At 40.3% G+C, this 24,347-nt stretch overlaps 1 protein-coding gene across 1 annotated transcript in view; it reads left to right on the forward strand.

The window, feature by feature from the left end:
• The window catches only part of LOC139775876 (uncharacterized), a 34,454-nt gene extending 11,411 nt beyond the window's left edge, over positions 1-23,043 (forward strand). Inside the window, exon 2 of the mRNA XM_071712206.1 lies at positions 11,975-23,043. Coding sequence (XP_071568307.1) covers positions 12,025-13,386 — 1,362 coding nt within the window. The 5' untranslated portion in view covers positions 11,975-12,024 and the 3' untranslated portion in view covers positions 13,387-23,043. The remainder of the gene's footprint in view (positions 1-11,974) is intronic.
• The last annotated feature ends 1,304 nt before the right edge of the window (positions 23,044-24,347 follow it).

Genomic DNA, 24,347 nt, shown 5'->3' on the forward strand with positions numbered 1-24,347 from the left:
TTATAAGCGAAACGAGGCAGATATCTATAGCACCTGAATATTTACATATCCGTCTGCATAAGAATTTGTACAAATATATGCGAACACAATAAAATACTTATACTAGAAAATATATTTTGTGATGTAGCTGGATTTAATACAGTTCTATATAAGGTAATATGGTAACTACTTGTTAAAAGTAGTGCCTAGTAGTGTGTCACATTGTTTTGAGCCTTTCGACTCACGAGACTCCTAGAGATATCATTGCCACCTTTGACTAGAGAGGATACGGCCTTAGAGGCATTCAGGCATAATCCCACGGATGGTAGCTTCGCACCACCGGCCGCTCGACCGAGTGCGTGAACCAAATGTCCGAACCTGCGGTTCCTCTCGTACTGAGCAGGATTACTTAAAGCAGTTAAATTACTGCATTTATTTAAAAAATAAATATTATTGTCTCTATCCCTCACAAAAAATTTTACGAAAAGTTGCTACAAATAATAGAAAATGTTATAATTAATATTATTCAAAATAAATACGTTAAGAGTGTAAGAACTTTCAATTTTAGTGTCCTGCAAATTCCGTCCGATTGCCGGATCGACATCTGCGTCGAGAGAGAAGTGAAATCTCAATAAAATCAAGACGAGACACGAAACGAGAGCAACAAATTAAATGAGCAAAAGCGAGACGCGCGCACGAGTTTATTGAAATCTCGAGGAGGCGATTTAAAATCGTAATACGATACGCCGAGTTATTTCTTCCGTTCGCCATAACATAAACATTTTTCTCTATTTATACAATATACAAATATCCACGTCAAATTTTAATCTTGAAACTGGTCCATAAAAGTAACAAATTAAATCTCTTTAAAATCTATAACCATGTAAAAATTATTGAAGATTCGCGCGATATTGGTGGGATTAACATCGTGATCGTCCTTTTTATATAATCGGCTTCACTTATGAGTTACGCGGAATTCGACGGGGTTGTTAGTTTTACGGTGAGAGCGCGGATCGGGATTCCAGTGGCTCGCTTTACACCTCGGTTTCATAAGGAAACGTCCGGAGCGAGTCGCTATTTAACTAAATCACAGCGTGCTCGCATAGAGAAAACTATCGAACAGTATACCGCGCGCCTTGCCAAGATATGTCCGCGCATCTGAACGATTTAAAATTCCGCGGATACGCCGTAAAAAAGAAAATCCCCGGTGAAGAGTCGTTCTCCGCGCGATCGCGATCCCCGCATTAAAATCGTTGGCAAATCCGAAATGCCGATCGATTTTCTTGCTCCCGCCGCTACCCCCGCGAACGCTATCGGCCAATTGTCGGGTTCGCCGGGCCGGAAAAGCAAGTAAAAAAACTACGAGGTGGAAGTTAGTTTCGCTTGGGCAGATCCGAACACCGTCACGTTGCTCAATTCTGAAACAACCGATCTCGATGTAACAGTGACGGAATTGTATACCGATTACGCAACATTTCCCGACAGTTTTTGCGAGATGATAATAAATTGCCGGCTATACTTTCGATGTACCTCGCAATTCGTCGCGAACGTGAACGTCTTGGCGTTTCTCGAAAATAGCGCGAGAAAGGATATTTGAACACTCTTAATGACAGTGTCAATAATAATCACTTGATCGATTATACCAATTTTTGACCCTATTAGAGTCACCGACTGTATATAAAAGTATAACCAATCTAGTGAATCTTAATTCTTCCGTCTTCCGTCTCAGCTCGAAGAAGCGAGAGAGATAGTGTTTGAAAACGAGCGCGCTCTCTAAGATAAAGATCAGCTATTCAATAGTATATCGCGACGCGGCGACCGCGGCGAGGGGCGCGCTGCCGATCGTCTTTTGATGTTACCAGCTGTGTGAAGTTGGCCCCCCCCACTACTGAAAATCCAATAATAACTATTACCATTCGTTTGGTGGTCGTTTGGTGGTGATTGGTAGTCCATTCCCGATGATTGATAGTCAAAACTGTAACTAATAATGCGAAAAAAAGACATATTTCATCATCATTCATCTTTTAATTAACATTGATATACCACGGATTTTAGTAATATAAGTGTCTGCGTATATTTGATTTGTCCTCCTTCGTCTTATTATTGAACACGTATGTCCCCTGTTTTTTTATCACAACGTAAGAAGCAGTCCTGCGAGAGCGTCGATATTCGAAACCTTTTCGCGATAAATAATCGCTCAGTTGAAGCAACGTACTTATTTCAAACAGATAGCCTTATTAGTCGATAAGACCGTTGATGCGCTTCACGAGCGCGCTTCCGAGTAAATGAGACGACAGATCCCGAAGATTAATGATCGCGATCGGTTGCGAAGTCTCCGCGAGACGTGATGAACCATGAAATTCGAAATGTTTTTCAACAAGTCACAATATCATCTTATTGCTTAGCTGCCATTTGACTCCTCAATTAAGGAAGATTGTTTTCGCGTTAATCGATTCGGAAAGGTGGGTTTTAATTTCCTATTGAGATAACATCGGAGAGACAAAAAGCGGAGTGAGAAAAGAAAAATACTCGCGTTACATGGAAATGTTTGGAGGATATACTGTGAAATGCCTCGCGTAAAAGTAGGCAAGTTACTTCCAAACGTGTCTGACCCGAGAGAGCCTGCCGGTTTCCACTTCCAAGAAGTGGCCGCGCGATTAGAACCGATTTACACGGATTGACTGCGATCTCGCGCTGTCTCTCAACTGTCGGTTTACGCGTAACGTCAGCTAGTGAATTAAAGAGCCATTAATTTACTTTCATAGAAAAAAGAATCCTCCGCAATACAACGCGTAAATAATTCATTCTAACACGATGGAACATCTACAAATCTCGCCAAGACCGGGACACATAAAAAAGATACAAGACTTTTAACTGCCTATTAAATGGCACTCTATTAACTGTATCGGAGAATACGCTTGAGGGTATACGTGCAATCGTAAATGATCAATTACTAAAATTAATGTGTTTGTCATTGCGATAAAGGTGCACTTATATCTTATTATTTATTACCTCAATTTCTAGCTATATTGAAAAAATCATTGTATTAAAATATCTATTAATATATTTTATAAAAATGTATTAAAAATGATAACTACACAGATCTGTAGACATATGTACAATTTGTTGAGTCCATAGATCTGCAGATCTTCAGACTGTTTATAACCGTTATAATTGTAAAATCATAAATCTGTTAATTATGAATATTTTGTCCATTGCGCGTTCTTGAACAAGTTATGTCTAAATCGTAAAAAATCTTATAAAATCGCGTTATCATGCCAACCGTATAGAGAAATATCTTTTCGACAAAACAGTCGCCTCTGAGCGATTCGATCGAGAAAAACGATCGCCATACGAAGGAAGATCGATTGCGTGCAAAAAGTCGAGTCTCGATCTGCGGTGCGAGTGACGCGGGATCCTCCGAGAGAGATAAATCGTCACCGAAGGAGGAGCGTATTTATGGGCAGACCTATACCGAATGACAATGCCGACGTTTGCACGCGTTATTGGCAAGACTACCGGCTACGATGATGTCTATGAAGGAACGAACCAGAGGAGGGGACGCGCGTGGGCGCCGCACATGTCGGCTCCCGCGTACAACCCGGGACAGCATTCAGCCTTTTACGTCGCGATGCCAAGCGGAATCATAAATAATAATCGTCGGATTATCGGCGGATGCACGCGCGCGTACCTCTCGACGTAATGTTGTCGGCGAATTAATTCTCGCGGCGCGGCACGGTGCTGCGCCACGCTGCGCCGCGCTGCGCTTTATAGCGTGCGCGCGAGATCCATAAATAATGACCGACGACTGCCAACCGAACTGAGAAAGCGACGTTTAAAAGCTGAAACACTACGCACCGACTTCGATGCGTGGCGTCTTTGAAAGCACATCGCGACCTTTCACCATGCGTTCCCACTTCGCGGATTATTTACTACCTGTTACTCGTTGTGGACGCATTAATCAGGCCGCGGACTCAAAACGAAGACATCGGAAGCGGTGGCCTTCCCTTTGAAAGTATTCAGGTTGATCTTCGTAAAGAGTGATACATTCTTCTTTAAAGTCATCACAGTCTCATCTACAGTCCTTTAACAATATATTCCTTTCGTATATATATTTCTGAGTCGGTAACATTTTCTTCTGTTTAAAACGCATCATAAAAAATATCTTCAAATACTGAGGATTTACTAAAAATTTCAGTCAATTTTTGAAACTCTATGTTGTAATGTATAATAGATTTATCTTACGATTCTTACGTTAGCGCCACAAATATTCTAAGAATTAAAATTGGTTACGTAAAATTACGAGTGGTTTTTGCGATTATTCGCTGGAAGATATTCTCAATTTGTTCTCGGCTTTAATAGCGGTAAAATGATTCGCGATCCGCGTGCGTATCTCCTTTGTATCCTTTGTTTACATCCTTTCACCGAGAGACGCTAAACGATGCGTCGCGCACACGTTCCGATGAATCATAGCGGCTAATGAGCCCGATAAACTTCGCGTAGTAACAATTTTTCTTTACGACGAAGAAGACGTTCTACGCGTTACGTGATCGCGCGCCACGTCATATCTCCGGTCTTTATAATGTAGCCAGAGGGGCAACGCTCGTCGCCACTAACACGATAATGAGACAGACGCGGGATGGAGCGGAGGGAAACTATTTGCTTGTACCTCGCTCTCTTTCAGCGTAATGAATACATTTCTTTGGAGCCGAGCAGTTTTTCGCATTACGCGCGTCGTTACACGCTGTATTTCCCAAGCTTATAAAGAGTCGATACGCATTTCTAGTAATATAGTAATAAGGTAATTGGACAAGAATCTCGGTAACATGAGCGCCAGTAGCGAGTGCGAAAAAAACGCGCTTGCACCCTTCTGTGACTTCTCATGAGAAGAGGAACATGCGGTTAAAGTGTACTCTTCTGAGTACACGTTTTATGAAATAAAAAAACTCTCTCTTTCCTCTCTATCAATTAATACTCATTACAAATCAAAAGAATTGTGATATTTTAATTTAACGGTTTAAAATATTTTTTACGATATATCGTTATTGAATATTCTTTTATGTCAGTGTTATCTCGTATAACAGACATATAATTTCTATCACTCAAAGAACTTTATAAAAATTCGAAAAAATTTAATTAATTTAATTAATTTAATTTAATTTAAATCAGAAGCATTTTTCTGAAATCTTCAGAAAAATATTAAAAATATCAATACATTTGCTTTAATATTTTAAAGAACTTAAATAAGTAAAAATATAGTTGGAATAGAATTCTTGAAACCTTTGAAAAATTTATGCCGATATTTATGCACTTTTTAAAAAAAATCTGCGCCCGCGTTCACATTCAGAAAAACATTTGTTTGCAAGAATATTATAATATCAAAATAATTATGTATGTATCTTCCTTGGGTGGCAGTGTGGTCTTGTGGTAAAGCGCCAGACTCGTAACTCCGAGGAACCGGGTTCGAGTCCACCTGATCACAGGAATTTTTATATTCCAAACTGCACCCCCCGCACGAGTGGGGCTCGTGCGGAGAAACTGGGCTATCTTTCGGAGGAGACATTAAATTTGAAATTGGTCGTCAAGCTTGGGGAGCTTGGGCGTTTTGAATGTCACAATTCAATTGTGATACTCATACACAGTAAAAAATCGTGTGTACATAGCGGTCCAGATGTTAAAATTTTCTTGTGTTACCAAGATTTGATTATTATTTCAATGTAAAATTAACATATAAATGTAAAGTATAATGTCAATTAATTAACATTTCTAATTTGTCAACAAGGGACATGTAAAAAATGTTAAAATTACGTATTATTTTTTACTGTGTACTTACTGTATTTCAATACTGCGCCGATGGAAGTCATATAGTTCTGACATCATGTTCATCTTAGTTGCAGTTAGAATCTGAGATGATTTATAGAGTCGTTTTAAAAATTCTATTTATTTCTTGGGGGGCAGGGGAGTCACGAGAATATTCAAATGCGCCCAAAACTACCACAAGAAATTTCGTGACTGTGTCGCACACGGCGAGTAATATTTTCGCGTCGCGCAATGTATCAATTTAGCGACGTATGGCGCACTTTATCTCCGACAAGGTTGTGTTTAAAGCGGCGCGCGTCGTAATTAAATACCGGCACTTCTTGGTTGGCTTATCGGTAGGAGCGATCGCGGGCCCCATACGCGGGTCCCACGCGTGGAGAGCGAGGAAGGACACGCGGCCGCGTGGATCGATGATACTCTTATTTTTTTCCCTTCCTTAACTCCCCCCCCCCCCCCCCCCGCGACATCCTTAGAGCGTAGACGGAAGAGAGACTGCAGAGAGAAATTGTGTCAGCCGAAAAAAAACGGCCGATTGAAATCTCGCGCGCGATCCGACAACGCGACCAAGCAACTCATGTCGTTAGGATAACGAGTGACGAATTCGTTGAACGCACTGTAAATTTCGAAGCAAGTACTTACGAGCACATGCGCGTGAATATATCGCGCGCTTGTGCGAAATATGAATCTTTCTCAAAGACATCTTGAAAAGCATGAAAGGCACGCTTATTTATTAAATTTATTTATTATTCTGAGAAATATTACTTGAGTGTTATTTGAATAGTATAAAAATATTATTTAAATATTATTTAAAGTTCCTGCAAATTATAAGTAATTTAATAATGTTGTGACCGAAGCGGACATTGCATTTGCAAAAAGAAGAAAAAAAATAGCGACAAATCGCAACGCGGAAATTAAGATCGCACAATACTTCAGTAATCTAAGGATGTTGAAGGGGAGTGATTCAATGAAGATTTCGCTGCCGCGAAGTGCATTAAGATCCGCCTATTATGCACGCGAAGAAAATTGGCGCTTCCTTCTTTTGGTCCCGCTCGGCTCTCTTTTTTTCTTTGCGAACGAAGAAAGAGGAATTACGTCACGCGAGAAAAAACGGCCGATTAAAATCGTCTTCGTGCTCGACAAGCGACCAGGGATGTCTCTTTTGGATAACAAGTAGTGAATAAATATGCGTTACATGACCATCGTTTATGGTATGTTACACACGCGGGAATTAATTAAAGTGAAAATAATCGTCACCTGCCTGCGATTCGCAAAAGCCCGATCTTATATTGGTACTGTGGGACGGCACCTACTTATCATAGATTGATAAAAAAATAAGCGTGGCTCGTGGAATATTACAATAAATTAAATGCTAAAGATTGTGTTTGTATATGCGTGTATGTGTAGATTCTTATATATAAAACATATGTAAAAAACCGAAGAGATTTAAATATTTATAGACAAAATGTGACATTTGTATATAATTTTTTTTAAATTATTTCTACCCGAATCTCATTTATTCTGATAGATAGAAAAACTTTACCGTATTGTATATAATAAAATGATAAAGAGCATTCGTATCGAGAGATGAATTCAATAGAGTATCGCGCAATATCAAGATGCATGCGGCCCTGGAGAAGCACTTATCGTACACGTAGGTGAATGTCGGCAGAGAAATCATACCAGCAAGGACGACGTAGCGAGAGAAAGAACAGGACAGGGTGAGCGGACTGAGCGGGAAAGAGATACAAACCACGCCCGGGCTCATCCCGACTTTCTAGAAACCGAAAACTGGATCGCGGCTACCAACATCTCGGGAGATCTCGAGAAACGTCAGTCCCGGTTGATTCACGTAACAGACGTCAGTCCTCGCCAACCGCGCTCCTCTTTCTTTCGCTCTTCTTATTTCTCCTCCCGTTCCGCGTAACCGGCTACCATTTCCCGTGGACATTACTCACTCTCGGCCGCTCGGAGAAACTCCGCTCGGCGCAGAAAAAAATCCGAGATTTTTAAAACAAATTTAATCAAGCCGATCGGAGAATGCGCTGCATTAGAATCGATAATATATTTTATTTCTGGATTATTCCATTGCGCACTATTTTTTAATAAAAGTTAAATTTAATATTTAGATTATAAATCTTCGATTTTTATATCAAATAACTAAATGTACAAAATTTTTTTAAATAAAAACAATTTACAAGCTTTGAATTTTCGAATTAACCTATCTATCTTTATCTATCTATATTCTATGTACATAAAAACAAATGTCCTGATTGACTGACTGACTGACTCATCAACGCCCAGCCCAAACCCCTAAACCTAGAAACATGAAATTCGGGGAGTATATTCTTTCCATGACGTAAGCACCCACTAAGAATTAAGGGATTATTTTCATGGATTTCTTAATATCTCTTAGGCCCGATGAGATATCGACTTGGTTTTTCATTTAAAGTAGTTACATACCGTAGTGAAACACGGGTATCAAGCTAGTGTACCATATTTTGATATAGTATTATAGCAATGCGCTTAAAAATGATATCGATTCCTTCGCTATAACATGTTACCAAAAAGTTTAAACAACCCGATCCAAGCACAGATCGCCAGGTTCTCATCTTCTTAAATTCGACAGGGCGTCGCCCGAGGATGCGTCCGCACTCGAGTCGCGCGAAAGTTTCTCCTCGCGGAGTATTATTACGGGGAACAAGGGAAAGTACATGTAAATCGAGCTTAATCGACCGCATCTCTCGCCGGACAACACACACGTTCTACTACTATCACTTTCTTGCGTGCGAGGCAGCGACGGCGACAGCAAGCGACAATACAGAAAAATCGACCGCCGCGATCGGTGTCGCGCCGCGCGTACTTTCGACTTCGAAACCCAAGTCTCAAGGAATCCCTCTTAACGCCCATAATTAACGCTTTTCACTATTATCGTCGGACGAGCGATATTTTTGCGCTCGTCCGCTCTTTTTCCGCCTCGCCCTCTCGGCCGCGCTGATGGCACAACGTGCAGATTTCTCTTTCGCCGAAGTGGACAACCGAAGAGCGGATTAGAGTTTCTGGTTTGTAACTGGATCAGTCCAAGCGCAACGGTACACAGACAGAGCCATCGATCGCTAAACGATCGCGATCTCCATCGAGATATATGTAGATATGTTTACGACTCGGTGATGGAGCCCATTAAATCATTGCATTAATTGCTTATATCTGCGACGGTGAGAGATTTTCCAGATCGTGTTTGCATATTTAAAGCTCATGAGTAAATTTAACATGCACTGAGAAAAATGTCCAGCAACTTTAAAACTATTTTATCTGACCAAGCTTAACATCCAATGCAATACGTTATATTCAATCAAAAAAATTTTTGACAAAATATAATAACCGATGAAATCGAGTGACATCTGATGAAAAGTTATCCGATTATGTCAGTGAGCTGAAATTGTTATCCGATATCACATTTAATACCCGATTAAATATGCTTTATCCACATTGTATAAAAATATTCACATAATAAAATATAATAACTTGCAGTTTATCTATTTGTTCTACTATTAAGAAATATATTTGATTTGTCCCATAAACTTACTCTGTGTACGTGTAATGTATTACATATACACAGAGAAAAACGTTTCTTTAGATTTACATTTCTCTAAATTTGATTTTTAATCGTTTTTAACTTTGATTTGATTATATATTTTACATTTCTCTATTAGTACTGTTGGAAAAATCAACAAATATGTATATAGGCACAGTGAGATATGTTTGCGATATACATAATAAAAGCTTCTCGCGTTTCTACGTTTAGCTCGGTAGCACGTGGCGATTGGAGATAAAATATACTCGCCTTCTCGCCATGCGCGGATAGAGACATCAATGCTTGCAAGAACACGCGGAAAGCAGTGATCTCGACATAGCTGCGTCACTTTCAGCCGACGAATCGACTTATCACGGCGATCTCTCTGCAGTATATAACAAACAAAAAACATTATTTTTCTTTCTTCAGAAACGGAATATTCCGTGCGGGAACGCCGGGGACGTGTCGATAATTATTGGAGCTAGCAAATAAACATGACAGAATGGTAAAACGGAAGATAAAAAATGTGAAATATTCCTTGCGTTCATGACTTATGAAATTACATGTGTTGAATTAATTTTTCCATCATGTTTACATTTTAAATTTCATATCTGTATTCCAGCAATCTAAATGTAGTATGTACCGTAACAATCAATATTCATGATTATACACATTCAAAATATTTCCTATTTCTTCTTTCCTATTGTATCGTTTCTATTTTGCGTAGGCCGAGACAAAAGAAAAGAATTTATCTTTACTAAATTGGTTATTAATTGATTATTAACTTATTAATTGGTCACAAGCATAGCTTCGCGGATACGCGTGCCAAAATTACGTTTTTGGAATTGTCTTCGGTTTATTTACCTTATGTTTCTTTAAGACGTGAACTAATTGACAGCATGTTTATATTTAACCGACAAGTTGTTCAAACAGACCTTTCGAATTGTTACAGATATCGTTACTTCATTACATCGCGGAAGAACTTACGGTATCCTATTCGCTGACGAGCGAGACGGAAAAAATCCAAGCAAAATTAACTGCGCGTATGATCGCGATCCATTAATAAAATTCTGTCAATTAGCGGGCGCTACGGAGTCCGAAGCACGTGCCAGAGTGAAACGGTGAAGCATTTAGAAACAGGGCATAAAACGAGAGGAAGAGAGAGACAGAGAGAAAGGCTCGACTGAATGATCCATAATACGGGATCGTAAAAATCTGATAGACACATCTTACATATCTGGCAGGTGTTCCTACTTCATCTATATTTTCTTTTTCTATCCCCGACGTCTGACGTCGAACGGTAAAAATGCGAGCAGGTCGATTTGCCCGGGAGATCGATTTCTTCGGCTTCTAAAATCTTCGACGTAGCCTCGGGCCGAAGACACATTTATCACAACGCGATTGATGCCTTGATTTATCGAGTCCCGTTGCGTTCCCTCTCTTTGCCTTTCTCTCTTTTTTCACTCTCTCTTTCTCTACCCTGTCTCTCCCTGCCTGTTTCGCGCTACGATTCACGATGATGTCGAGAAAGGAGAGAGAGAGAGAGAGAGAGAGAGAGAGAGAGAGAGAGAGAGAGAGAGAGAGAGAGAGAGAGAGAGAGAGAGAGAGAGAGAGAGAGAGAGAGAGAGAGAGAGAGAGAGAGAGAGAGAGAGAGAGAAGGAGATCCTTTCACTAATGTTTCCAAATAGCGTCGTTTCCTAGCGATCCTATAACGCTTCTCCATTTTTCTCGACTCGCCGTAATCTGGTTCTATTACGAGCGATAGAAAGAAAGTCTGGCACGATGAGTTTTTGATTTATGAAGCACAAGCGGTGAGGCTCGCTTGTCAACCGGCCGATGTTACGCGATACGTATATCTAATAATCGGTTGTGTCTATCTAGAGATGCCACAGATTGGTATATTCAATTACTTTTGATTGACGTTTCGAGTGTTGTAATCGGACGTGACCTTAAAATTTATCTAACGCCACACGTCTGCGTTGCTCAACAACATATTTTCATTTTCGCTATTGTCTTGTCAACTTCAAATTTTGCTATTACTTAAGAGATTAGTATTTTAACATAATATTCCAAATATATATAAAGTGTAAGCCTAGACAAAAGAAAAAATAATTTATCTTTGCTAAAGTTCTTTATTAATTGGTCATAGTAGGCATGACTCCGCGAATACCTACGCGCGCGAGAACAATTACCTTTTCGGTCTTGTCTTCGGAATTGTCTTCGGTTTATCTAGCTGCTGGTACAATAAAGCAGTCTTATTATAAATCTTTACGTAGCCCTATTAACATATTAGAAGCCGTTGTCTCCTCGGCTTCCATGAAAAATACAAATACCTAAATTGATATGGATCGTTTCTCAATATTTCTAAAAATTTCTAAAAATTTCGCTTACAAAAAAATTTATTTAATGTTAATAAGTTAATAAGTTTTGTAATTTCTAGCGTGTAAATTGCTTTATGATTCACATGTTTGACAATTTTCTATGGAATTACCTTCCTCCATATGGCTAGATATTTTCAATTTAATAGCCAAAAGTAAAAGATATAATTCCCTTTAGTTTATTATTTATTAGCTAATTAAACGTGCCATACATTCCACGTTTCAGATTACCGCAAGCGGAGAGCAGGAGCAAGGCCGAGTGATAGAGGCAGTGTGATGAGCGGATACCTCGGTAGCATCACCCTGCCCCCGACGTTGCTGCACGACCCGAAGTACCCTCCAGCCATGCGGGAGAAAGACTCGAGTCCGAGAAAGATGCCGGGCCACATAAGCCCAAAGCAAGCCAGCATTTATCCTCTGAGCGTCCGCGTGCCGGACGTAGAGGAGCTGCCATACGATCTCAGTCACGGCCGCGGCCTGTCGAGCCCGACGAATCAGCAACAGCAGCAGCCGCACATGAGTCCCGCGGCCAGACCGCCCCAGCCGCATCATCAGGACGAGCTCGACTGCGAGCCGCTCGATCTTCGTGTCGATCACAAGAAGGAGCGGCTCAGGGATGAGAACCAGAACGAGATCGAGGTGCTGAATCAGAACAGCCTGGGCGGTAGTCTGCCCTATCACACGGTGCTCTTTCCACAGCATCACGCGATGCACCCGCTCGTTTTGGAAGCGATGTACAGGTCACATCATCACAGCTCGCCAGTGCCCGATCTGCCAAAGATCCAAGTCAGAGCGCTTCCCACGATGGTACCCCTGCCGCCCAACAGATTCTCCTCGACCTCGTCATCCACGTCCTCCTCGTCCTCGTCGCAGCCGACCGCGAGAGCTGTCAGTCCGGCCGTTGGTCAACAATCCCAGCATCAACAGAATCATCCCTCGCAACAGCAGCAACAGCAGCAGCAACATCAGCAACAACAGCCACAACAACAAAGCTCGAGTTTGCCGCCCTATTCGATCAGCATGCAAGCGGGTCTCAAGCCCAAGGACAGATACTCCTGCAAATTCTGCGGTAAGGTCTTCCCTAGATCGGCGAACCTGACGAGACACCTGAGGACGCATACCGGCGAGCAACCGTATAAGTGCAAATACTGCGAGAGGAGCTTCAGCATCTCCAGCAACCTTCAGCGTCACGTCAGAAACATCCACAACAAGGAAAAGCCGTTTAAGTGTCCGCTTTGCGAGAGATGCTTCGGCCAACAAACCAATCTGGATCGTCATCTGAAGAAGCACGACGCGGATGGGCCGACGATACTGGATGAGGTCAGATCGAGGTATCACGGTCAACTTCCGCGAGCCGACGATTCCTACTTCGAGGAGATCCGCAGCTTCATGGGAAAGATCACCTCGCAACGACAGAGCATACCGTACTTCCCTGGTCTACTAGGTCACGCAACTGATGACTTCAGAAACGACAAGCAGCAACTGCAGCTGGAGGAAAAGCGAGGCGACTCGTCGTACTTCAGCGACCGGGACAATCTCAGTTCGAGGTCGAGCAGTACGGCCAGCAGGCCGGAGAGCGTCCAGGAGGAACAAAGGGAAGTGAACTCGCCGCCACTCTCTCCCGGCAATAACACCTGAGTCCTGGGGCGCGATTATCAGCATGATAATCCAGTTAAGAAAGGTTTTCGTCGGTTCATCAAAGCGCGATAGAGTTCGAGAATAAGAGAAAATTCGATATTTCGAACCGTCGGAATTGACTAAGAGCGAAAGACTTGAAAAAATTAAACTTTTAACAAAATTCCATAAGATATTGCTACGAAGAACTATTTTATTTACAGTGATCTTATTGTTAGATTAATTCGAAACTACATTATGAGGTAAATTATTTCATTTCCTCGTAGAAATTCCTATAAGCCGAAACGTAATGGTAAACCGGCGGAATCTGTGAAGAAAAAGAAAGTGATCTATAGATATTGATAAAGATAAATCCTAAAGATCGGCGACGAATTCCTTGCTCGAACTAGCGAGCAACAGTCGAATCAGTTTTTTATTCTAGGTTTTAATAATTACGGACTTTAAAACGAATTTGCAGAATGTTAACCTGAAGGATTAATACGTAGATTCAATTCACTGTGAGAGAAAAATTAAAACGTGGTGCCTTGAAGAAACATGTGCCTAACTAGGATGTATCGTCCTTCAATCCTGAAGAATACGATCCAACCGGATCAATATAAAAAGCCTTAATAATAAAGTTAGATAAACAATTAACCTACACTAAATATCGTACAATATTAGAATATTAGACTTAAACGCGTGCTTGAGTGAGCCGGAAAGTCATAGAAAAATAGGCGGAGTTGATCGTAATCTATAGGACCGATTTGTGAAGATGGAAAAGATGAAGTCTATATCTAATATAGACTTTTACTTTATAAGAGAAGATGTAAATATATCTCTTGCGGTTTTTTTGGTCTGTAAAATTTAATATTTAATTTTATTCATTTTTATTATATCCATCTTTTTAATTTGATTGGAGAATTGCAATTCTAAATGATATAACCTAAAGTATAGAGATTATTATACGTGTTAAATTTTTATGTTTTTTTGTGAAACGAGATGAAAGTTGCACTTGGTATTACACCTAATAAATTTAGATCTCCCATAAATTTTACCTTAAATATATTTGTGTCTTCTCTTTCATATTTCTCACATACAAGCTCAATATTAATGATAAGGAGCATTTTGTTCATTCTACTCCCTTCGTAGGCACAATTGTAGAATCATCAACAGAATGATGTGTACAAGACATAATTAATTTATGCTTGCAGGCTGTCGCAATATTTTTATTCTTACTTAACGAGAATTGTCATAGATGAATTTAATCGCCACTTTTAATCGCCGTAAGTTTGAATCGCTATAATACAAAGTTTTTCATTAATACCGGGAAAAAAAATATAAATTACATCAGCCGGCCAATATTACTCGCAAATGGTAAGAAAGTCCTGTGAAAAAAACGACATTGTTCTTAAATTATGTTAAGCCGCGTCGCAAATTATAACGGCATGATGCATGACTAATTTGCAAAGAAGAAAGGATAGCACGGAAAAAAGCGCCGGCACTGTAATTAAGGCCGTTGCAATCCTTTCGATCGTCCCTACACTTTTCCACCTTTCACGACGCATTCCTTTCGCGCGACGGGTTCAGCTCGAAGTTGCAGATGTCCGATTTCGAGATCAACGCGAAGTATCATCCGAAGAAATTGCGGGCCATTTAATCATAGAATAAACGACGTGTGTATTGGTTCTTCCAAATACCAACAAATTTATATGTATATATGATAAATATCAAAAATTGCAATGGCAATAATAATTTCGCTATAGGCTGATGCACAAGCCTTTTTAATAATATCTTTATCGCTAATGTAAAATTAAAAATCAAGAACAAGTCACTACAAAAAACGTAGCTACAAAAAACGTGAGAGGAAAAGTAATATGTGCATACTAGAATGTCCAGTTTAATATTCGTTTCTCGCGTAGTGTTGTCGTTGGGCGTAATTTCCAAATACGTTGCTAAATTTGCATAATCCGATGAGCATCTCAGCTTAAATTTTGAAAAATTATCACGTCACGTGTCACAAGATTCGCAAATATCGAACGCTTGTCGAAAGAATTCGCAACCCCAGGCAGACGAAGAAAATTAATGGAAGAAAAAGTTCAAGAACAAGGGACGATTTGTTGCGGCAGAAAACGCTGATGGGTGATCACTCGATTTTACGACCTAGAAAGTGAATTTCAGCGCTCGGGCAACTCGGGCGCCTTCGAGCGTAATCCGCGGATCGCGGAATTGTCGGGACCAATGATCCGCTGAGGAAGTCGGATAATAAAATAGTGTTTAGAAATCGATGGGCGGATCTCCGTGCGCCGATCGGTCTTGCTGCGTTGGGAAATCGGGAAGAGCTCGGAAAGTTCGTCGCACTCCGCGCACCTCGGATCATTAAGTTTTCAATCGGGGAAGCCGGTGACGTGTCGCGGAGATATGCCAGAAATTATCGCCGCGAAATAAAACGCGAATACCTAGCGCAACGTTTCTCAATCTTCTTTCAATGGAATACAAATACACTTCGCTGGAATACACTTTGATACACAAATCACTCGAACATCCAGAAACGCATTATATAATTATCGTCATTGATCCAATAAGAATATAATTAAAGTTTATTTCAAAAATTGTCAAAGAAATAATTACGTTTACTTTTCAATTGAAATTCCGCGAAACACCTGAATGAAGACTGATCGCGACACGTCGCTGCTCCGAAGAAGCGGAAGAGAACGACTCTACACTTCTTCGTCTCTGAAACCAATTCGCGCCGCGGAAAGAAATCCGTACCAGCAGTCATTAATATATAATTATCACGTCGGCAGAAAAACGTGATAGCGACGCGATCCTCTCCATCGCGAACTTAACGAACTCCACGGTACTCGTATACACGGTTTGAGATCGTAATCGGTATACTGTATCATACGGTTTTTTAATTACCTAATCTTGTCGCTCGGAAATTAAATAAGAAGACAAGTGACAATTTATTGATATTAATTTCCGCGATATCGTTTTCTTTATTACGCATTAAGCATCTAAAAGCTCTGGAAGAAATTAACGGGAAGTACCGTCGTATAATATCTGATCTCGCATCTCTGATAGATCGCATTAACGCGGATAGCTGCTGACACATCTCGTTAGGCGGCTTTTTTTTACTCGCGGTTGGGCAAATGACAGCGGGATGTAGCGAGGCATTTCTGCTCCGCTTGTTCGACCGTGATGCTTTGTTTGCGATTAACGTCGAGAAACGATATCCGCCGATATGCAACGTGTTTCGCGGGGCCGAGCAAAAACTTACGGCGGCAAACTGGTATCATTCCGGCCGGCACTTCTTGGCAACGAACGGCGAACGGTGCGAAATCTCTCGAGGTTCTCATCGAACCGCGGAAACGTCTACGGTAAAGAAAGAGGACCCGATCTGAAACCGACGCGGCGTGGCATACGCGGAATCTCTGCGGCGCGGCGTGGAAAAGCCGCGTGCTTCCTGCCGGCGATGATCGGGCAAGAAGAAGCGAGTAAACGAGCGGAGTGCCTGGTAAATCCCACCGCGGGCAATCCCACACGGGATGATGATATATCCCCTCGTTTCCTGCGGACGGTCGCTGAAGACCGTACCTTGGGTAAAACGATGTAATCGTCTTCCGCTCCTTGAGTCAGGTGCAAATTTATCGGCACTTTCTAGCGAATGCATTCGCTCGATACGCGAACGCCGGTATCCGCAGGTGCGGATCCGTTGATCCTCGGGATTAACCCAATCAATTCCTGGTAGCAGGAGCGTAACGCGGGAGGTCAAAGGCATAATGGAAGCTAAAGCGTAAGGGGAACGGTATGACTGTCTATCCGTCTTGCGTGTGCACAAGGTAGATTTATGCGCGAGAGCTTCGTGTGAGGGCAGATCTTAAGGACCTCACGTGTCCAGTATCTTTCACGTAGAGAAAATATGAGATCTTGTGTGCGTGAATGCCTCGCGTGAATACCAGGACCTTACGTGTGTATTATCATCGTGCGCGCAAAGATCTCCGTGTGGACGATTGTGGAAGATTAAACGTGCAACCTCCGCGAAATCATATTGCTAAATTAGAAGGCTTGCGGCTTGAGTGACAGATAGATATATATTCTGTCTTAGAGTTATCATTAAGTACGTGGCGCTCCTTTATCAAAATTGCCTATTCCTATTCTATTATCTTTGCGAATTCTTTCTAACGAAAAAAGGCTGTCTACTTCATTATGATTAACTTTCTATAGCTTTTATTTCTTTCTTCTTCTCTTACACATCAAATCTAAAATTAAAAATATATATCCTATAGAATATCTTAAATAAGAGATATTTCTTTGGTATGCTAAATTATTAAAAATCAAGTCTTACTGGATACCAAACGTAAGTCTGCGAGCAGATTTAATACTAGAACTATCAAAGTCAAAATAATTAATTTGTATAAATTTATTTTCAAATTTATAACAGTAGGTACCTACATTTTCCGTAATTTTTTTTGCAATATATAAATGATTAAATTAATCAATTTGTTTTCACTCTTTATCCTTTAGTATAATTAAGTAGTAGAAATAATCATATACATTAATCATCGATAGTTCTAGTATTAAAGCTTCACAGCTTCACTGGCTCTATGAAAATTTTTGGTGTGAATCATGCGTATTTAAATGTTATTTCTAGTATTCCGATTATTAAAGTCGTAGAGTGGAATTGACCGAGAAATATTTATAATTACGAATTGCTCTCGTCATTGAAATAATTCCGCGACACGCGATACCACTATTATAAGCGCGCGATCGGTTTTCTCGAGTTCTATGGAACGCAGTTGAAAATCCCGACCGGTGAGCCTTAAAAACGAATTAATCGCTTCCCGACTCCTCGGGCGCGAGTTTACTGCGCTTTCTAGATCGTGCCGACACCATCGAAGCGGAAAACAAACACCACGTCAGTTTCGTGACTGAAAGTGTTATCTCGAGCGACTCCGATTAATTGCGAGACTCACATCTACGCGCAGCTGTGATGCCGATATAATATATCGTTTATCCGAGCTGTTTCACCGATCCGCATTCGTCCCAAGAATCAATCGGTCGTTATTATGAAGTCACGGTGACGCGAAAATCAACGCAAAAATGTGTAAATATGGAAACGTTTCGATCCCAAATTTCTAATTTATCGTACTGATTTTAATCTCTAGATCATACAAAAAAGATCTGTATATATGTTTGTAAATAATAATGAAAATATAACAACCAACGCGCGCGAGAAATGCATTAATATATTAGACGTATTACTTCTATTCGGAGTTCTTGCTTATCTTTTATTGCAATTCAATGGTTGCCTTGTAAATTGCTGTAGATCAACTTAAGAACGTTATATCGCAAACCTCGTCCGATTGCAGCGGTAATCTCGGCGAGTAAGTCGTCGCGTGGGTTCGCTCGCCGTAAAGCGATTTTAATCGTTGCTTCCGGTACGATATTGGGTGCAAATTTATCAGCGCTTTCTAAGCGCGTGGCGCGGAGGTGGTGCGCGTAAATCCGACCTTGATTAACCCGATCAGTGATTCGTAACATCGTAATGAGAGCCCGTGGGCTCTCTGGCGCGGGGGGATGACGTGAGCTACGGAGTAGCTCAAGGTGCTCCCGCGGCGCATCTCGCATCTGTTGGATGCGAATTTTTTCCACGCCCTTCCCACTTGATCGCGCGAGCTCGGGGGAAAAACGGTCCCGCACTTTCTATACGACGTGCGGATGCAAACGCGCGGAAAGATCCCGGCGTGCGATAGGGCCGACAATGACTCGTAAACCGCAACATTTTAACGGTGCGCTTCCCCGAAGCGATCTACTTTTGCATCGCGGCTCGCAGGGGGAAGGATCTAATAGATATCTTACCGGATTATTATTCGAATCGCCGCGGCGGAAAGTGCCGCCGTCCTCCCCGACGACGGGAGTTTAATATCGCCGGATCAAAATTATTGCGCTTTCTAAACGATATTATCTACGCAACGCGGGTGCTTTCGAGATAGGAGCAATCTTGCGGGTGAGTCTCGTCTCACTGAACGGTAAAGGTCGAGGAATCACTGATGACGTTGAAATTAGATTTTGGTGCAATTTAAATTTTAAATTACGGTTATCTTGCAGATAAATATTTTTTACACGAGAAAATATATTGAACGCTGTACACGGAAAATTGAAATTCCATTTATGAATACTTGCCAATAAGTTTTCTGATCTAATTTAATTCCTTCTTCGCCTACTTCGTAGCACAATTAATTTAATTCAAATTCTTCAATAATCGATATTTTTTTAATTTTTTTAAAATATTTATTTTCTCTATATTTAATCTTCCTACTTTTATTTTCCGTTTTCCAGATTTTGGTACCTGTACCTGATTTAAGAATTCTCAATCTCTTTTCTGACGTATATTTGTTCAAAATGGTGTCAAAGGGACGCACATATTTAATATCTTCACTTTTTTCCCGAAGAAGATCAATATTACACATACCCAGCTTCCGATAATTCTACGCTCCCTCAAGTTTCTACTCTCATCATATTTTTATCTTCCCTCGTACCACCATCCCACCGTCGAATTCCTCATTTTACTCTTATTATTGGCGTTTCGTAACGCGGCCTTGCAAACGCGCGGTGACTAAGCTCGCACAATGCAGATCTCGGGTGAAGCCCTGGCGCGCACACGGGCCCTGTTTCTCTCCTTCACACGCGTACGATCGCAGCCGATGGCCTCGGACCTCTCTTGCGTTACACTTTTGCCACGCCCCGATCGAACGGGTAAGCTCATCGCGAAAGTGAAACGCAATAAAGGAGCCACGCCGAGCGAGAGTCTCAACAGTCCGCGTTCCGTGTGAAGGCGGAAGAGAGAAGGAAAAGGGGGCTTGACGGGAGAGAGAAAGAGAGACAGGGTGAGGGAGAGAGAGAGAAAGAGAGAGATGTGAGATCCTATCGATCAGAACCTCGAGGCCTGGAAATCGGTTTTCTCGCAGCATCCCGTAGTCATCGGCGCGCAAAGAGATACTCTCTTGTAATCTTAAATTTTCTTTTAAATTACGCACATCTGGCGAATATAGTAATTTAACAACGATAATAATTTAATATAAATACAATAATTTAGCTATAAATCATGCATCCTACACTACGGTCATTCACATTTCATGAAAAAAGAGTTTGTGATAAGAAGGTGCTGATGAAGCTTCTTAAGAGTCTTTCAACAATTAACTCAAGAGTTACGCTTATCGTTATTTTTTAACTGTAGTACAAGAGCTTATATCTCGGATTTTAGACGTATCCTAACATCTCGGAGCAAGTATTTTAATATATAACAAGCCCCAGAAAACTTCTGACGAAGCGTTCGAACGTTTCGTCAAAGGCGACGCGGCTTGCGTGAAGATTGCACAGGAGATCCGTTCCCTTGTTCACCATCTAACCGGGGGACTTCTCGAACGATTCCCGAGCTCTTTCATCTCCCGCATCGTTATCGTCGCCCCGTCTACTCGACTAAATTGCGTCAGGTACTCGCGGGACGAGACACGCCTCGCACTTCTCGATCTCATCTCGGAGGGCTTCGCGTTCCAGTTCGCGTGCGTGATTTCACCGGTCACTCATGTCCACTTGCGACACTCTCGGCCATCTGATCTCCACCGAATTGCGACAGTCGGCAAGCAGAGATAAAGAAAAAAAACCCACACACACAGAGAAAGAAAGAGAATAGTGAAGGAGAGTAGAGGAGAGCGCGCTTGGTCGCCGTTAGGAAACTGTAACGTTTGTTCGAGCGTGCGTGAGCTGCGGTGCTCCTCAGCACGCGAGCCTTATGTTACCTTTCAGTCGCGAATCATAAATTCCGACGACTACACGTATAAGTGCGTATCGTAACAACGACATTAATGATAAGGATATGTAGCATGTGTACGGCACTGTGCCTATGCAAACGTTTTTTTCACATATGAGAGCGATGTACACATATACCTAGCTGTTAAGCCTTGTGTACACGATACTAGAAATCGGTCCGAGTTTCGGTTTAAGCCAATCAACTTGCAGCTCTTGCAGAAAAGCAGCAGTTTCATTGGCTTAAACCGAAACTCGGACCGATTTCTAGTATCGTGTACACAAGGCTTTTGAATTCGTATTCGAGGCTCAATCTTACAATTAGTTAGACAAAGCCGTAAGAGTAACGCTGCGATGTGCAATCAGTGCAATGAGCGTCGAACGGACTTTCGAGTATCTTATCTCCGAAATCTTTTTTGTAACAGAATTAGATCTTTTCGCCACGATCGCGTCCCATGTCGCTGATATTACGCTTCTATTACCACAATTTCATGAAAGATCGCTCACTTCGACAACGCGTCTAGATGTTATCTCGACGGTAAACGCTATTCGAGAAACGACATCTTTGAACGGACGTTTAAATACAAATATAAGAGAGCAAATTTCGCGACACGTGGACTAAAGTTAATTAATCTCGCAGCGTATGCCATCACGACGTAACATCTTCGATTAATTTAAGTCCGGCTTAGATCCTTATTTTAGTTACGACTTAAGTCTGGCCTGTAGACACCTTTGGGCCCTACCGCGATCTCGATCGTCGCTACGTTGAATTCTAATGGAATTGTTGATCCGATTCGCACGAGTGTTCGTACCACCATCCTGTAATTATATATAGTCAACCGCGCGCGGTATGTATTAAGAGAACTGTAAAGAATTATCTCTAATTTTTATATGAGGTATATAGACACAAAAATATATATATATATACACACACAGATATATATATATGTGAATATAGATAATATATATACATACAAATATAAATATAAATCGTACCACGATTGTGATTTGACCGAGGTTACCGTGTTATACGTACTTTTACTATTAGCCACGGAAACGGCGCCGTGTGCCGAGGAAGCTGTAAAGCGCTCGTTACCTTTAGAACAAGTAGTATTTAAGGACACACAAATTACACACGTACACATACACAAACACACACACAAGTTTTCAAGCTCAGTTCAATCCCACAGATTCTCCTTATGTCTATAGTCAAATTGAAAAGCATGGAAAAGGCGCGAAGCGCTTCAATCAGATGAGCGATCGTAGTATTGTTTTATTGTTGCAAAGAAAACATGTTTTCTTTTAACAAACTGTATGTTGCGTGAAAGATGAACGACGCCTCCACATTTCAATGGTTCGTTCTTGTAGTTAAAAGTTGTTTTTTATGTAAAAAAGAAAATTTGTTCTAAACTTGAAGTTTTTTCAAACAGCTTTAATTATAAACATTTCGACTATTCTCATTTTAATCAATGTTCTTAAGAACTCAACATAATGATCTTATATATATTAAAAAGAAATTATTTATATTATAATATATATTTATTTAATAATTATAAATCAAGATCTCCATCGAGAAGCAAATTATGTCCATAATTCGCACTCTTGCTTGAATTGCTAATTGAAATTGCTTTCCGGAATGACCATTGAAGTGTTCAATCCTTTCCAATGGTGTTGGCTCATCGAACGGGATGATCAAGTAAAGATAACGTCCGTGAACAATCCTATAATTGTTCGTCACTCCTATTTTCCATATGACATAGTTACGTAGTCACGCCTTTGTGTGTGCAGCACGATGATAACTGTATATATGTCAATATGTAATATTTGATGCAAAAAATATATATATAATGATTCAATATATATATATAAGGAAGACTTCTTTGTGTGTGTTTAGATTTACTCCACCAAACCCTTTCTGCGAAGCTTTAAAAAAAAAAGAAGGTAACTTCATTATTAAAAGAACAACTAATGTATACGAAAATGATTTGTTGTAATTGTTCTTACACAATGTACAACTATACATTGTATATTAATAAATTGTATAAATAATTTATTTTCTATATTTTTATACTATGTATACTGTGTGTATACTTTATATATATATATATATATACATGTTTATCTATTCTAAAAATTGACAATGTGCATCGATCCTTCTATCATAAATCTTCAATTTTCTTCAATGATATTTACTCTTGGAATTTTTGTTAACTGCTACATATCATCAATGTACACGGTCGTTTCGCAAAACAACATTGTAAACTAGGAGGCCAGGCTTCGGCGTAAACTGGTGCGACGCTTTCTCTCGCATTTAAATGCTTTTTAAAATCATCTCTTTCTTCTTTTTTTATAGCTTCTTTTACAGCTATACGTCGAGGAGGTTAATGGCGAGTTCAACCGAAAATGATCCCGTTTTCAGAAAATTATGTTCTCTTTTCCCCACATTGAGAAGAAGAACCGCAAATTAATGTGAGAAACTTGACCAGGGTCATAGGTGTGTGAGAACCGGAACACTTGCACTGCCGGTGGACGAGTTGACGACGTGACTTGACGATGAATTTGGAAAATTATGAGACATATTTGACAATCCTAAACTACATCCATTTATTCATGTGCTACAGTATTTACAACTTAAATTAAAAGCAGAGTCGGCGATATATTATAAGAGGAATATTTAGAGAAATCTGGAGAATATCTGGAGTTAATCGCGGCATTAATAGCCTTTATTAAGCACAAAATCATGATTTCTTCTATAAAATCACGTACAGTCCCGGTTATGATAAGAGGAAGTAAAGTACAAGCGCACGCACATTTGAACAACTGACCTTAAGTAAATAATATCTCTGAAAAAATTTATTACAATTTTTCACAACTTATATAATTTTTCAGAACTTTCACATAAATTTTATAACTTTTTAGATTTTTTATACGAATTGGAACACTTTTCGAAAATGCTGAAAAAGTCTACATCTTTTCTAGAATTCTTTATATACATATATGAATTCTGAAATATTTTGAAATTTTTTATTCTATAATTTTTTAAAAAACTTACAAAAAGAAAATTAAGATTTTTTCCAGAATTCTTTATAAATTTAAAATATAAAATATAAATAATTCTTAATAATATTATGAGCATTTTTACCAGAGAACATGTAAATAATATTAGACATATACTTACA

This window comes from Temnothorax nylanderi, unplaced genomic scaffold (assembly GCF_030848795.1).
Source record: "Temnothorax nylanderi isolate EJ_2023f unplaced genomic scaffold, tnyl_v1.0 TNYL_tig0107_pilon, whole genome shotgun sequence".
In the NCBI taxonomy this organism is placed as follows: domain Eukaryota; kingdom Metazoa; phylum Arthropoda; class Insecta; order Hymenoptera; family Formicidae; genus Temnothorax; species Temnothorax nylanderi.